Source organism: Phaethon lepturus, unplaced genomic scaffold, assembly GCF_000687285.1.
Source record: "Phaethon lepturus isolate BGI_N335 unplaced genomic scaffold, ASM68728v1 scaffold14193, whole genome shotgun sequence".
NCBI classification, from domain to species: Eukaryota; Metazoa; Chordata; class Aves; order Phaethontiformes; family Phaethontidae; genus Phaethon; species Phaethon lepturus.
Window position 1 is genome coordinate 22617 of NW_010529821.1, and position 16273 is coordinate 38889.

Here is a 16273-nt window from a genome sequence, read left to right on the forward strand (position 1 = left end):
TGTTTCTTACTGAATTTGAATGCTGGTTTACTGCCATGGTTCCAAACTGGGGAGGTGCCTATAAACCAGTTGCCATTGGAGCTTGAGTGAGAGGCTGCATCTCCCACTTTTGAGCTGAATCAGCAGAATGGATATTGAGGAAAGGAAACTCTTCTCTAACATGTTTGATCTGAGGGAGGGCATTACACCACAAACACTTCAGTCAGCTTGCTGTAGGTCAGAAAGCTGCATCAGAGGTATGTGTTTGTGCACTCACAAAGAGATTACGGTGTTTTTTAAAGCAAACCATTTGCTAATTTTAATGTAAAGTATTTTATGTATATTTTATACATGTAAAAGCACTGAAATAAAACAAAATGGAAAAACACCTCTTTTCTTGTTTATACAAATATATGGAGTAACTCTCTTGTGGCTTATCTTGCCTTCTCATCAGGAGCTTTGATCGACACCTTTTCCATCCTTTCCCTCCCAGAGTAGCTATGTTCAAGGAACAAGGAATATAATTCGTCTTTCCTTTAGGCTACCTGTATTTTCTCCAGTTAATTTTCCCTTAGTGGAATTTCTTAATGTTTCCTGGTTCTTGTAACTTCTGCCCTTTACTGTTTGTGTAGCATCCAGCGTCTTTATCTTGCGTTGCACGTTGCTTGAAGTACTGCAAAACAGCTGAGAAATAAATAGCTGAATTCTGATTGTGGTCACAGCTATCATAAAGAAAGGAGAGTAGCTGGAACTGGAAATGAAATTGTATGGGAGGAGAACCCACAAACAAGTGAGATTCATCTGTATGGCAGACGTAACTGCAGCTGCTGTGTAAGCTGGTGTCAGCCTGTTTTGAATCTAGGCAGATGAACTGTCCAGGCAAGATGAACTGCTGCATTAAAATACATCTGTGACCCGTTTTGAGGAATATATTCAGTCCTTCCTCAGGGAAAGTAAGTTGTTAATGGGTGAACAGAACCTGTTTCCTATGGACTTGCCTTTCTTCCAGGGGGATTCTGCGGCTCCTCTGTACAACCTCTGTACAGGCGAACCTGGGGACAGAGACCTGTCCTGCTCTGTAGGTTTCCCATTCCTCTCCGTCAGCTTCGCCTTGTGCTAGAGCAGCTTAAGGCTGTCAAGAAACAAGTTCAAAAGCAACACACGCATGTAAAAACCGACCGTCAGATTAGGCAGATGAGTTCAGCAAAGGTGATGCCTGTCTGCAGCCTCTTTGTCATGCCATAAAATGGGACTGCACTTGGTCAAGCAATTCTGCCTTCCGGAGTTGAAAAAACATTTGAATCAACAAGTTCTTTCATTTTGGCTTTCTTCTGGAGTTCTTTGAACAAGGATAAAACCTTCAAATCCATTCTGGACTCTCGTTGTGCAGCCTTTGTAACGAGGTGCTTAACTGCCCACAACTGGGGATTAGACTGTGGTTGTGCATTTTGCATGTAGTCAGCATTGGCCTCGGTTCCTGTTCAGAGCTGTCCACGGGCAAGTGTTTTTGGAACACCCACCTTAACTATCCACATCTCAGGTAAGGACTTGTTGATCATGCGGCATTTTGACCAGAACTGAAGGGCTACATAGAACAAAACTATTGTTTCCCCTTCCTGCATGAACCTGTAGATCCACGGAGTATGTGGTATGCCAGAACTCCTAGGCATTCCTCATGTCCTTCAGTTGGGACAGCAATACTGGTTTTTAAATGATGCCTTACAAACCATTTTATATTTCCTGAAGATTTGTTGAGCAAGCTACATGATGCACTAAGTGTTTTCAGAAGTTTAGAAGACACTTTGGCTCATTACCGATGTTTGCTTCCATATCCCTTTCCTTTAGAGCTATTCGGCAGTTCGTGTTGGCAGAAGTGAAGAGCAGAACTGAAGATGATCCATTTGTTTAATTAGCAGCTATAATCCTACAGTATTTATCAATTTCTAATACATGTAATACAGCTTCCTTCAGGGAGCAGGCTGTAAAAATTTGATCTAAAGTGATCTAAAGAGTAAAATTTGCGACAGGGGAACCGCCGAATGACTTCTCTGCGCTGGCGTATGTGCTCTGTGGTTCCCATCTTCTTTCTTCGCACATACACCGTGCCATGGACTCTCCTGTGGCCGCTGTTCCTGGAGCTGCTGCGCACGGACAACAGGAGAGGAGGACGGAGGTTGAGCAAGGCACTACGAGGAGTTGAACAGTTTCCTGCTCTTGCTGCACTCCTTGTTTTCAAGCGTGTGCCTTTCTCGCGGCCAACATGGAAATAGCCGAGCGTCTGGTTGTGTGCTAACCCAATTTGTTCCATGGGTGAGGAAGCCAACTTGTGAGTAGACGGAAGTGCAGAGCTACCCTTGCCAGAGATAAAAACTTGTTCTACACATACCTAATTTCCCTTCACTGAGGAACAAGGTGTTTGCAAAACCGAGTGTTCTGAATTCATGGTGCTAAGTAATTGTGCCTCTCGGTGGCGTAGGGATTACAAAAAGCATTCAGCCCTAAGGCCTGCCAAGGGAGAACTCTGAAATGGGGGAGCTGGTAGTCCCGAGATAACCGAGAGGTGTTCTCCTGGTGTTAGAGTCTTGGCTGCACTGAAGAATGTGCATTTTTTTATGAGGGGGAGGAGAAAAAGACTTGTTTATCCTGGAGGGAGATGTCACAGCAAGTACAGACTTCTGAGGTGCTTTTATCTGGGGCTGCAGGGTTTCTCAGGCATTCTTTGCAGTGTCAAGCATCCCTTGGAATAATCACCTGGCCCTGGCAGCTTTATAATTAATGAAGCTGGAGACGGTGGGGTTTTTTTTTTTTTTTTGTGCCTTTGAACTCATGCCTTCGATAGCAGCAAAGAACATCTTATGCACTTGCAGGCCTGAGCCGTATGTTTGTTTTCTGTTTGAAACAAAAAATGTGGAATTTTATTTGCAGCACTTCTGTTTGTAGCAGCCTAGCATCTCGAAAGTGGGAAGCTGTCGCAGGCTCTGCCTGTCTTTAGTGTGCTACGGATGTTTTTTCGTGGGTGTGACAGCGCTTCGAGTCCCTCTTTACTTGGAGGGGTTAAATGAGTGTGTTTGTGCCTGTACACACGTCTGGTGCCTGCGTTTTGCAGGGTTGCGCAGGGGGAGGAGGGAATGCTCCCCGAGACCTCGCTAGGTAGGGAGCAATAGTGTATAAACTGTCCTCTCTACTCCCTTGGGATAATTTATTTTTTTCCAGCCTGCGGTCTTGAGACAGAGATAGAGCATGTGGGGTTAGAGAGAGGCCTTCTGATGCGGCGAGGAGCAGGGACCGCATTCGTACTCGCGTGGCCCTGCGGAGAGAGGCTTTACCGTGGCTACCAGCTACTCGTGCCCGTTCGTGTACGTGTAAGTGAACATCCAGTATTTGGTTGCATGAAGGCTGTATGTAGTTTGGTACCCTTGGACCCGTGACGTGGAAAAAAGGTAGTTTTCTTCAGTTCCTAAGCTCTCTGGAATGCCTCCTTATCCTCCCATTGTAAGAAGTGACGTATTTGACTGGATCAGCTTGACCTGTAAAATTAAAGCTACTGAAATGCGTCCTCCTTGATCTGAAAAATGGGATCTAAGGAAAAAAAAATTCTTCTGCTAGGCACCGAAATAAACCAGGGCTGTTTGTGCTTAGACAAGGCTGGCTTTAGCCTTCAAGGTCCTTAGGCAATCAAAAAATCCCCGAGCCTTTTTTGCATCTCCTCTGTGCAGTTCGGTATGTGTTGCTGCCCAGGGGACGGATGCCTGCTGGGCTACAAGGCTTGTTAGTGCTCCCGCCGGGAGGAGCTGCTGCCACCAGTTTTTGAGGGCAAAGACACTTAGCTGTTTGGGGGAGGACTTACAACCCACTTTTATGTGACGCATTGCAGCCTCCTTGTCTCCACGTACAAAAAGACCCCAAAGCATCGCTCTACTCCTGGAGTAAGCTTTGTTAGCGTACACGTAACGTTTATACTTGCAGCTCGTGGCTGCAGTAGCCTGCATCCTCACTGAGAGCTCTGCTACTTGAACAGGGCTCCAGGTACCTCTGCACTCACTGAACTTGATTAAAATTGGGACCCAAGCCTGGTTGCTGGGGTAGAGGGAGTAACGTAGGAGGGATCGGAGGCAGCGAGCATGCTGCAGATGGGCAGCCCTTTGCTATCGTGCGTAACTTCTGCCACCCAGTCGCTGAGGAGGAATAACCCGCGTGGTTTGTGTGGAAAATACAGCAGCTTTGCAAAGAGGAATTCATATCCTTTGGTCAATGAGATAGAATCCAAAAACATAACAGATTTATTTTAAATTCAAGCTCAAACATACCATCTCTCAGGTCACGCTAACACTTAACAGAGATCTGAGTCTTTTACGAAAATGTTGCTTGATCTTATGACGTGTATTTGTGGTAGGATTCACTAGAAGACCACCTCTGCCTTGAGAATGAATGTAGGGGTTTTCCAAAAGCACAGCACCAAACATTTTTTTACATGATGATAATGTCACTCAGCCTGCTCTTCCACATAACCCCTTAAGTTCTTTAGTTGCAGTATTGCATAGACGAGTTGGAGTAAGGAGTGATTTTTGAGAACTTATTCTCCCTTTTACTGTAGTTTTAGTTATGGAAACACCTATATGCTTGAGATAGGATTACAGTGATAATATTGCAGAAAAAGTGTTTACAATTCAAATACTCTAATATAAAAAGGTAAAAATGATTTTGTTTATTGTATTTAAGAGTCAGTGTAAAAAGTCATTTCGCAGTATCACTTAAATTTGTAAGACAATGAAGTGCACAAGAAAACTTCATGTTGTATCTTCTTCCTAACACTTCTCTCTCCTGGGATGTTTTTTGCAACTTGACTAGAGATATACAGAAACGTGGTTTCAATATCCTGAAGTTCCTCGTGTCCAATATCGCTGCTCAAAACCAGGGTGTACTTTCTTCATCCTGCCCCATAACTAGGTGGATTCTTCTTGGAGCGGCCCTTGTAAGACTTTTCTTGTGGTCCGTAACTTGGAAACCAGCAATCACTGCTGGCACAGAGTGACCTATGGCCAGACAGTCGGTTGTTTTCTTCAAAATGTTTGTCTGGACAGTATTAGTGAAACATAGGTGAGGGTTTTATTTAATTTCTTCCACAGCTGCTCCCTTCTTAACTGGATTTTCTGCTGCTTTGAACTTTGTTGAGCCCGTGGTCTTGCAAAAGCCTGCAAGTGTTGTCCTGCATTCGTTGGAAGAACAGATTTGATCGAGAGAATGAGCGATCTCCTAAAGCTGTATTGGTTTTGGGCACGTTGGAAAGGTTGGTTCGTGCAGGTGAGTGAAAGAACGAGGAGGGGATGTTACTGGGTCTCAACTTCGTATTTCAGGACGTGTGAGTAAAAGCTGTGGTTAGCGTTCTCGTGCACCATCACAAACACCTCTCTGCATCCCGAAGTGTTGCAGGTTCCCTCCCAGTAGCCTCTGCTCTGGGCGAGAGGGTAAGCGTTCTCAGCCTGAACCAGCACCTTTGCTATCCCGTGCATTTTGAGTTTAAACTGAACGTTGCGATTCGCCGGCAGCAAGCCGGAGAGCGGCTCCAGTATTTCATAGTCTTCCACCCACTTGCTGTAACTCTGAGGGAAAGCTGGCCACTTCACTTCAGTGTTCAGGCAAGTGATGAGGTAGTTGAAGATGTAGTCGTAATTGCCAGGATCTGACTTCTTCTTGGCATAGATTTTCAGGACAAAGTTCCCTGCGTGGGGGAGATGGATCTTCAATTCAATTTGGTTCCCACGGTGGATTTGCATGATGTGCCGCCTTCCCATATCCTCTGTCAGGCTGCTGGTATCGGAGTGCAGCGAGGCCAAGACGCTGATGTCTTTGCCCAGGGTGAAGGTGACAGAACAGCGCCCGTCGTTGGTGTGAATGACGGGGTCGGGGTGCGATGGCCTCAGGAACCCTTGCCGCTCCGTGAACCAGCTTGGTCCAACAGGCTGATGCAGGTCCTTTGGGAAACGCATGGCCTTGTCCACAGACTTGCACTCTACGACATATTCTAACACGCAGCTGTAGACGTCTGCTGAGGCTTTGGAGGGCTTGGCAAAGATCTGCAGCTTGTGACTCCCTGTCTTCTGTGGGTAGATGTCCAGCCTCATCCCATGTTTTTTCAAAGTCATTAAACCGTGTTCATCTGTTCCCTTCAGCTTAAATGTAAATAACGTGGCAGAACGGCAATCCACCGATACAGAGGCTTTTCCATTTACTATGAAATACAAAAGAAAAGAAACTGCATAGGAGTTTCAGTACATTTTTTGCGTGTACATCCTGTTCTGGGAAGACTAATCTGTCCCCAAATAACTCCCGCTTCTCTAGTAAGTAAAATAAAGAGCTGCAGCTGATGGGTCGTAGCTTGTCAGCCTTCCGCTTAGAGCGGTGTCCCTCAAAAAGAATGAAGAGTGGCCTTTGTTTTGGAGATGTGCATTTACCCTATTTTGATATTCACTGAAATGGAGCTGTGGTCCTATAGAATACGAAAGCCTGTGTGAAACGTAACTGAAAGTACCGTCAGCCCATGTGCTCGAGAAGGGCTTAATTAGAGGTGATTAGACCTGATTGCTAGTCCAGTAGCTGTTCCAACAAGCTTCAGAGAAAAGTGCAGGAACCCTTCAGTACGTAGCTGTGAGATAATCTACCTCCCTATGAGCCTGTTCCCAAACAGCTTGAAGACAATGTTAAGTCTTGAAATGTTATTGTCCTTAAGTTTTAACTCTGTGTTCTTAGCATTCATAAATTAGCTATCCAGTTAAATTCCTGCAGCTCTCTCAAATGAGGAAAGTGGTCTTAAATGTGGGCCCTGTGGTTCAGTGGTGTTACCTGAATAGTTTTATGTTAAAAGAACCTCTGGACTTACTCAGGGTGCCCAGTGTTGCAGAAATAAGTGTCTGCTTATGCATTGTTCAGCAATTCAAACTTTTGGAACGTCGTAAAAGATTTTAATCTCATTTTCAAGCCGAAGTTGCTAATCTATAATAGCATTACTTCTAATTCTTGCTGCTGGCTGGTAAAGGAACTCATCTTCAACTGCTGGACTGAGGTTTTCTTTTGGACCCGGGGGCTGCTACAACTTTTCACAGCTTGAACAACCACAAAAAAAAAAAAAAAAAAAAAAAAGCCCCTCCTCTGCCCCAAGAGCTCTGAGTGCACTCTGCTTGCCGGAACCGAGCCGAAAATGTAATTCATTTAGGCACAGCTGCAGGCACGACAGCGCGTGGTGGATGCGGGGCTGCGTCAGGCCGGGTGCTCCGCAGCCTCCTCCGCGCGGTGTTACCTGTCTGGATGACGGCTGCCTCCGGGGCTGCGCTCAGCAGGCCCAGCGTGTAGAAGTTGCTGTTGTGCACCGTGTTGCTCTCGAAATCTTTCAGCGTCAGGGTGGGCTTAAGAAGCTGCCAGTTACTGTTATCTGGGAAGTGATTGTTAATGAACAGAGCGGGGTGAGTCAGAAAATAAAACTCATTGTACCTGGAAGAAGAGGGAAGAGATTAAGGGAAAATGAGTAAATTATAAATAGTTCATTCTTCTTCCACAGCGGTGGTGGTTTCGGCAGGAGGAAGCTGCAGTGTTTTGGGCTGCTGAGAAACTGAGATTGGTGGGCTTGAAATTCTCCTGGCAAGAGAAGGCACCTGAGCTTTGGTCTTTCATTTCCAGGGCAAATGCTGAGCTTTTGGACAAAACCAGGGTATCTGCACCAAGCCCTGCAACCACGGGCTCCCGCAGGAAGAGGGTGGCACTGCCTGTTGTTTGAAAGCACGGAGACACCCTCCCTCAGGCAGCTGAAAGCCACGTAGTAGTGCAAAAACTGAAGAGGTGATGAGCCAACAAGTTTGCGTTTAGCCATTACGCGGCTTGCTGCTCGGGGCCGCTGCCTTTCTACAGGTACATGCTCCGTCCCTTGTGTAGGCAGCCCAGATACCTTGCTTGGGGCTTCGGGTCTTGCTGTGGGACCTAAAATTTGTCACCGTTTGGGGTGCCAAACCCACCAGCTTTTCCTTCTGCCCTTGTGGGAGGTTTATGTATTAGCGTAGAGGATGGTTCTTTACCTGAAGGTGAACTTGGTGAACGAATCGTCAATAGCACCACTTCCCCAGGTGCTGTCGAGTAAATGCCACCTTCCATCGAGGTAGACGGCATTCCAGGCATGGTCGGAGTCCCCTGCAAAGGTCTGCCCCATCTTGTACCCGTACCCCTTAGAGTATCCCGATAGCTTCATGCACTGGATTCCTGCAACACTGAAAGGAAACAATAAGGTGCAGCAGGAGACTTCTGGGTTAAACTTGGCAGCGTACTTTTGTGGAAGGACAAAAGGAGGAGCGCAGTCTGCAGAACTTCAGTCCTGTAGTCGAGAGGACCAGCTCCATCAGCTCCTCAGGTGCCTCCTTGCAGTTGAGTCCCGGGGGATTTAGGGACTTTAAATGTCTAAGTGTGCAAGCGTACTTCTCTTAGAGAACTCCAACTTCTGACCCTGGTGGAAGACAGCTGTGCTAAGTGCCTAGGTTATGACAATTTTTAATTCTTCGGAAAGCTGGCTGTTAGCTGGGGTGCTGTATTTTTCTTGGCAGGGGGATCTCTGAGCTTCGTACAGCTTTCCTCTAACTGCCTCCCCGTGCCCGCCTGTGGGCACGTTCTCCCCTTTGACCACACGTCGAGACTCTCTTTTTTGGGCTTCCTATGGGGTGGGCTTGCGAGAGTAACCCCGGGTAACGATGCCTGAGGTGTTGGGCTGGGGCCGTTTTTTCCTCTGCACAGGGACTTGGGCAGAGTGTCCCACCGGAGGAAGGGGCTCTTCTCCTCCAGTTTTTGCGTAGTCCCTTTTTGTCTGATGCACCATCGATTGAGCGTTGTTAGAGGAGGATGACAAGGACGAAGCGTGCTTAATTGCGCTCTGTCTTGTTACTCGGTGGAATCCCTTTGATGCCGCCCACAATTAGCCCATGTAATTATAAATTAAAAGCGTGTCTTGTTCATGGCTTGTGTTCTCTCTGTGACAGTAGGCCTGGCATTTGACACTGACTAAGATATCTTAGACCTCACGGGATTGTGGATGCTGGTGTAGTGTCCTTAAAGAACAAGCTTGTGCTTGCCCAGGGTACAAATGATTAAATAGTCTCTTTTTAGAAAAATAATGAATACCTGTGTTGATGTGTAAATAAGATTTAAATCAGCACTGTGTTAATAAGTTCTCCGCTGTTGATAGCAATGGATTCGAAGATGGGCATCTTATTTCAGCATTAATTTAGAATTGCTTCACTTGGAGGGTTGTCTTTTGTGTAGGATGGTATTGACCATTTTTCTTCTTCATTGAAAACTACATTAAATGGAACAGCTACCTTAAGTAATAAACTGTGCTCGCTTCAAGAGCAAGACTGCATAACGTGGGTTTAACTCAGAAGAAAAGTGATATTTATGGGGAAGATGATCAGCACGTGGGGAGGACTGCTTTTTTCACAGAGATGATGCTCGTCTAAAGGGGAGGTGGTCACTTCAGCTTCTCACACAGACTTACTAAACTCAAACCTGGACGTCTTTGTGTCAGTTATTTGATACCCTCTCTTTAAGAGTACCGAATTGAATTCTTACATTCTTTCTCAAATTCTTTAAGAAAGGGTATCAAAAATAGAACCACAACTGCAAAGGGCTGACTGAGAGCCAGCTGGGAGCTCACACTGGGTCGCCTGCAGAGAAAAGACAAAGTTCTGTGGAGGGGAGGAACGTGGCCGTACCCCATCCCTGCCAAAGGTGGCCAGCTAAGAAGAGGAGGGAGCATGCAAGCCAGCTCTCGTTTAGTGTGGGCTTCACGCGGCGATAGCGAGGCGCTGCCTGTCACACGAGGTATTCGGAACGACCGTGGCAGGACTGGGAGGAATGCCATTGAGAAACCTGGCGTCGCAGGTGGTCTGCAAAGCCTTTGCCAGCCCGCAGTCACGGGTGAGCCAAATTCTAACATGGAGCTGGGCAGTAAATCTGGAGCAACTCCACTGACGAGACTGGTGAGAGCTTGGATTTACATGATGTAACTGAGACTAGGAGCTGGCCTGGGAGCTTCAAGGAAGATTTGATCCTAGGAGTTTCAAAGGGGCCTAACAGGACCTAAGTACCAAATTCCTACTAATTTCATGGGGATTGGCCTGGAATCCTTCCAGGCTTCTCTAGACATTCTTGTTAGTGGGTGTATTCGGAGAGAACGCTAAGGGATGAATTCTGCCCTTCGTCCTCTCTGTGCTCTCACTTACAGTGAACATTAGCAAAGCAGCAAGAAGAGTTTGTGCTTGGATGTGTTCAAAGCTCCCAAAGGAAAGGTCAGAGCATTTAAACAGTGGCCTCTCTAATAATGGGCTAAAACATCCTGTAAAAGAGCAATCCTGTACTGGTGAAGAGAGTGGCCGTGTCTCTCTGCTTGTGTAAATGACTTTATACAGACAAATTAACCAGGCAGAGAGAAGACTGAGGAGATCTCCAGAAATTCTTGAAAGAGCAGCGTGGTGGTAGAAGATGATCTAAATACAAGGTGGACTGGCAGAACTGAATTAAGAAACAGTTGGCAACATCTGCTTTGTTGCAGCAAGGAGTTTAAAAGCTAAGTTGCTTTTCCGCTTCAAAAAGAGTAGGAAATAATCTGGATCTTGCTACAGGTGTCACTGGAATTCAATGGCACCTTCTTCGCTTCGATTTCAGGTTGACTTTGATGATTTCATCCAAAAAAGAAGCAAATTTGGCTTCTCCAGAGGGAGACAGAATGATTTATACTTGTGGTAGGTAGGTGTACGCTCCTGCGCCTGAAAGGAAGGAACCGACTGCAGAAAACAGGAAAAGCAAGAGGATGTGAAACCTGGATTATTTGCAGACTAATTATGAGTAAGGAGAGCTAAGTGGTCAGATCCACTGTAAGGAGTGTGGTCAGCTTTGCTCCCAAAGGTGGTGGCTGAAACCTCTCAAGTGCAAATAATTATTTTGCCTTCATCATTAATTCTGGTAAGCGAGTTTCTCCCCGAGTCCGGACTGCTAGGTTTCGTCCTAAATGGAATTAATGAATTTACACTCCCCGATTCACTCGGCCACCCTACCTCCTCGAGTTGGTTGTCAGCTGAGAAGCCAATTCATCGATGCTGCTAAAATATTGGTCAGAAACCTGTGTTTACGTCCATTGCTAGTACGCTTGATGGTTGGAGAGTGATGTCTATCCGTGCCCACCTTTCCTCTGTGACAGTGAGTCTCAGCTAATGGGAAGAAGTCTGGCTGCCAGAGCTGTGGTCGGAGGTGACAGGGTTGTGTCTGCAACAGGAACTCTGCTCTCTGCTGGCACTGGGACAAGTAGGACTCAATCAGCGTCAGCCGTTGACTTCAGCGGGACCTTTTGGGGGGGACTCCTGGTGACTGGCAAATTGGGTTGGTTGTTAAAGTTGCCTCAACAGGAGCTAGGCAGAAAAGGCATGCTGGAAGACCTTCTTTCCCCCCCGCCAAAACTTGACTCTAAAAAACCTTGCTATAAGAAGACTGCTCTTTGCCTTTTGCCTTTATGCTGAGACTCAGCATAAGACTTGAACAGTGCACAAGCAGAAGGGATGAGGAGATCCCCTTGCAAGGAAGGGTGTTGTCTTTGGTTATAGCTTTCCAGGAAAGGAGCGAGACATTGAGCTAATATTTGACAAAAGTAATAGGCTGGATGACTGGGAGGTTTCCTGAGTCACAAAATGAATAATCAACCTGGAACTGAGGAATTAAATCAACAGAGCCTTTGTAAAAGATAATCCTTGGAAAGATTCATGTTTTTAATGAACTAAACATATGCTTTTTAATGCACAGATGCAAATTTCCCCCACTTCTAACTGCTAATAACTGTTCCATAAGATGCAGTTATAAATTCATACTTCATCATCCTATTTCTTTATTTTACTCTTTAGAAAGCAAGATCCGATATCGCAGGATATGTTCTTGGGTGGAAGCATTTGCCACTTCAGCATCTGACACAGTTTTGGTGGTGGTGTTGTTTTTTTAAATCTGTCCTTTCCCCTGCAGATTTTAGTTGTTTCATGGTGAAAACCTTCCCAGATCTTTTTGGATGGTGTGGAAAGCCAATTGTTACTCACACATGACAATTAATAACCGGTCTTTAAATTTTTTTCCAAAGCTACCTTGTAAATGGAAGCTGCTGTGCTGAGAAGGTGCTCCCTGGGAGAGTCACCTTGCAAGCCCACGCTCCTAGGAAACTACACTATTGCCTTCTGGCGTTAGCAAGCCCCTTCCACGCTCGTGTCCCTCAGTCGTCAGGTCCAGTTTTCTCCTCTTGGACAACCCTTCTCCGTAAGGCTGGTCCCAAACGTGCCGGGCACCTTCGCTGCCTTGGCTACTCCTCTAAAGACAAACTATTGCCCACAGCTGGGAGAGGCGCGGTGCCGCTCCTGGCTGCGGTGCTTGAGCGTTGCCTTGTGCGACGGCCATCGCCGTTCTTCACTGGGTTGGAGAAACGTGAGGGAGAAAGGATTTGCGCGGGGTACGCACGGCGCCTGTGCTCCCTGCCGAGGAAGGGGCTGCCTCTTCTATGAAATGGCTTTGTGATGGGAAAGTCCTGCTTTGTGGGGGAAATCCCACTCGTTTATGCGACTAATCCCCAGTGAAGTCAATGAGGTTTTGTAGGCGGGAGAATGGACTTTAGTCATTAAATGCCGACGTAGCTATAAAATGGGAATTGCAGGATTGCCCTCGACGGCGATGCACCTGGAGACCAACCGCAGAAAACGGTGCGGTGAGTGAGAGGCAGCGTTCCTGCGGTGCTCCGGTAGTGGAGGGGAGAGGGCATCTCCGGAAGGTGTTGGGAAAGCTCCTTCTGGGACTGTGCCTACCTCTTGCATGGGAGCATGTTGGAGACAACACTCCTCCTTGTCTCAGTCTTGCCATGCTTTTAACCTTCACATACAGATACTCAAAGGGAAAGCCTAGCTTCTTCTAACCAAATTAGCTCTCTGTTTTCATCTGCCATTATGTTAATGCAACGCGAAGCTCAGCAGATGGCACGAAGAAAATTATGCTGGGGAAGGGGGAGCAGGGGGGGTGGAGGAGGAAGCAAAATTGACCTTTCTAGGACTTGCTGTTTTTCCACAGCATGGTCTGAAAGCTAAAGTTCCGTGTCCTGCTTAAAGTCACATCAGTCAATGCAAAGGCAGACGGAATAGGCACAGAGATGACAGCGAATGTTAACTCTCCCCGGCATTGAATGGTTCTGAGCTTAATTTACCTGCACATTTGTTCAAAGAGCCCAGCGTATCCCTCACAAATGCTCTTCCCCGTCTGAAGCACGTCGATGGGCTTGCTCGACAGCTGGCTTTTGTTATGGTAGCCCACTACGTCGTATTCTGCGGGAAGGAACACAGGCGAAAGTTCATCCAAAAGCCCGAGGCAACGGGATGGACGGGCAGCAGGAGCAATGCTGGCTTTGCTGTTCGTCTCCGCGAGCGCCAGCAAAGCGAGCCGAGCCGTGGCGCGCCCGGCCCCAGGACCCCAGAAAGGGGGCCGGAGCCGTGGCGCGCGCTGCGCAAGGATGTCGTGGGCGGCCGGTGCGGGGAGAGGGACAAGGTCTATTTCTCATCACCGTTTGTTCTAAGCCTGGGGCGGGATTCAGCAGCTGAATGCAAACGGGAGGGAAACGGTGCTTTTCAAGAGAAAGTGGGCCTCCCCGGGGGCTGCCCCGTGCGGGGGGATCTACGATCTCGGGAGCTCCTGGTACAAAATGGAGAGCTCTGCACGAGTCCAAGTTGGACTCGTGTTGCTGTCAAAGGAAACTGTTGAGCTTTCTGCACACTTTACAAGCAATTTGTATTAAAAATACCTGTTGGGAAATATAGGTGTATTAAAAATAGCTTGTTGGGAAACACCTGAAATTATTTGTTGCAAGTGAGTCATATTAATGCCTGGAAGTGTAGGAAATCTTAATTTATTTAAATGAATGCAGAAAAGCAGCACAGCAGGGTTCCTTCAGACAGAGCTTGAGGAACTGGTCTGGGAAGGTTAATTCAATACCGACCGACCTTGGCCACGTCCATAACCCCTTTCTTAAAATACGAACATATTTTTCTGACAAGGCTCTGAGGAATGCTGCATCAGCCGATTCCTCCTCCCTTTAATGCTGTGAAAGAGGAAAAAAAGCCGGCAAGAGGCTGTAGTTGTGCTTTGAAAAAAAGGGAAAGGCTGGCTTTCTCGACCGGGGCTGTTCGCTGGGCCACCGGTAGAGCCCTTTGAGGGGCACGGAGACGTAGCCGGCTGCACCTGGCTCTGTGTTTTTGCTAGAAAAAACAGTTAAAAAAACTCCTTTCAGCGCTGCTGCTGCGTGGAGGCAGCAGTCCGTCGCAGGCAGGGAGTTGGACTGGGCGGGAAGAGCTACCCCAGGAGCAGAGTTCTCACCTAAAATCCAAACAAGGGCCACCGGTAGAGCCCTTTGAGGGGCACGGAGACGTAGCCGGCTGCACCTGGCTCTGTGTTTTTGCTAGAAAAAACAGTTAAAAAAACTCCTTTCAGCGCTGCTGCTGCGTGGAGGCAGCAGTCCGTCGCAGGCAGGGAGTTGGACTGGGCGGGAAGAGCTACCCCAGGAGCAGAGTTCTCACCTAAAATCCAAACAAGGAAGGAGTTTGTATCGTCGGTGCTCTTCGAGGACAGATACATCGTGTTTTTGTGGGCCGATTAAAATTCCTAGCACTGTGTTTATTTCCCGTGGGTGTTAATAGGGGACAGCCTCTGCAGGAAGGAAAGAGAACTGGGAGACAAAACTTCTGGTGGCGTTGGGTGGCTCCGAATGTGAGAACCGAGGCTCCGGTGCTTAGGTGGCGGGGTCTCGTATGGTTACACCCTTGGGTAAGTTGGGTAGGAGTTACGGATTCATCCCGTGGAAAGAAACCATTTACATGCAAACCTTGTTAGGAGAGGGAGTATGGAAACGGAGATGGTGAGAGAGCCTCTGGCTGCATTTCTGGATGAATACGTCCAGAAAGCCTTCTGCCACGTGAAACTAACCCGCAGGATGGAAACGGCAATGGCGGAGGAACGGGGGGAAGGCAACAGCCTTAGCTTCTCAGCCGAAGATCTCAACCTACCTATGTGATGGCATATCCACATCCATATGGCTCGGACTTTTTCCAGATCAGTCCGGGCTTGTTTAAGCAGGGCTTTAACGAGTTCCTCTACGCTGTTCTTGACGTTTACCTGTTTGTGAGGAGGAAGCACGGCGAGATCGTGGTGACGAAGTCGCTATGGTAGATCTCCCTTCCTCCCCGCTCCCTTGTCCTCCTAAAGCTAGTGAGACCCCAGCTGCCAGGAGGCTGCTCTAACTTGAGCTTCATTAAAAATAGAAAGTTCCACATTGCGAGCGAGTATTTTTGGTCACGGTTTCCCCCCTAGAGTGGGATCTCTGCCGCCGATGTTTGCGGGGAAATGGTTTTTTTGCTGCTTTGAGAGATTTGGAGGACCTAGCTCAGACGAAGCTGATGTTCGTGTTGGTAGCTCTCAAGGGACAGCCGCCCAGGGGAACTGGGAGAGGGGCAGAGGCAAATGCAAGACTTACTTTTAACGCGTAGGCATCCAGCTTCTCGAATTGCTGCAGATCTACTGGCATGGATTTCAAAGAGGATTTGTCCCACGGATATGCTGAGAAGAAACAAGCTGTCATTGTCTCGGGAAGGGAGGGGGGGGTATTTTTCCTGGCTGTGCGCTTGAACAAAGGCACAGGGCAGAGCTCCTGCCCGACCCGCCGAGGCATCCATCAGCGGGCGCTTAGGGAGCAGAGGACACGAGGGCGCTCGCAGAAGGTCCCTGCCAGCTGCACGGAAAGCAGGAGCCATGCTGTCTGCTCTGATGTAATTTGGGCAACGCTGGAGCAGGAGGTGCCCTGGCATCTTTGGCACAGCGTAGAAAATCCCAGGCTGTCATATGTGGGTGCACGAGCTACAACGCAAAAGTATTGGGGAACAACCTGTGCTGCGGAAACCCTGGCGAAAACACGGCTTTTTAAGGAACCCAGCAAAGAGCTGCGTTTCTCCAGTGGCGCGGCTGAACGCGATGACTCTTTTGCATGGTAAAGGGCCGCCATTCCGCACAAATCCAAGTGCGTGAGAAACGCTACACAGGGAGCCGTTGGGCTGAAACTGGTGTGCCTGCATCTTCGCAGGCTCTGGGCTCCCAGCTCGACTCGGTGTCAATAAAGGGTTAATAACTTGCCCTAGTTAATCAGATAACTTCTTATTTTTTTTAACAGCCTCCAAGTGAGCTGACACTGTTGTCTCTCGTCAGC

The 16273-nt window shown here is 47.7% G+C and overlaps 1 protein-coding gene across 1 annotated transcript; it reads right to left on the reverse strand.

The window, feature by feature from the left end:
* Positions 1-5306: 5306 nt before the first annotated feature.
* KY (kyphoscoliosis peptidase) lies at positions 5307-15652 on the reverse strand. Its single transcript, XM_010284062.1, has 6 exons — positions 15548-15652; positions 15081-15189; positions 13232-13349; positions 8043-8231; positions 7274-7464; positions 5307-6208 (listed from the first exon to the last, which is right to left on the reverse strand). Exons 1-6 carry the CDS (start codon positions 15650-15652, stop codon positions 5307-5309), a joined length of 1614 nt encoding a protein of 537 aa, XP_010282364.1.
* Positions 15653-16273: the final 621 nt, after the last annotated feature.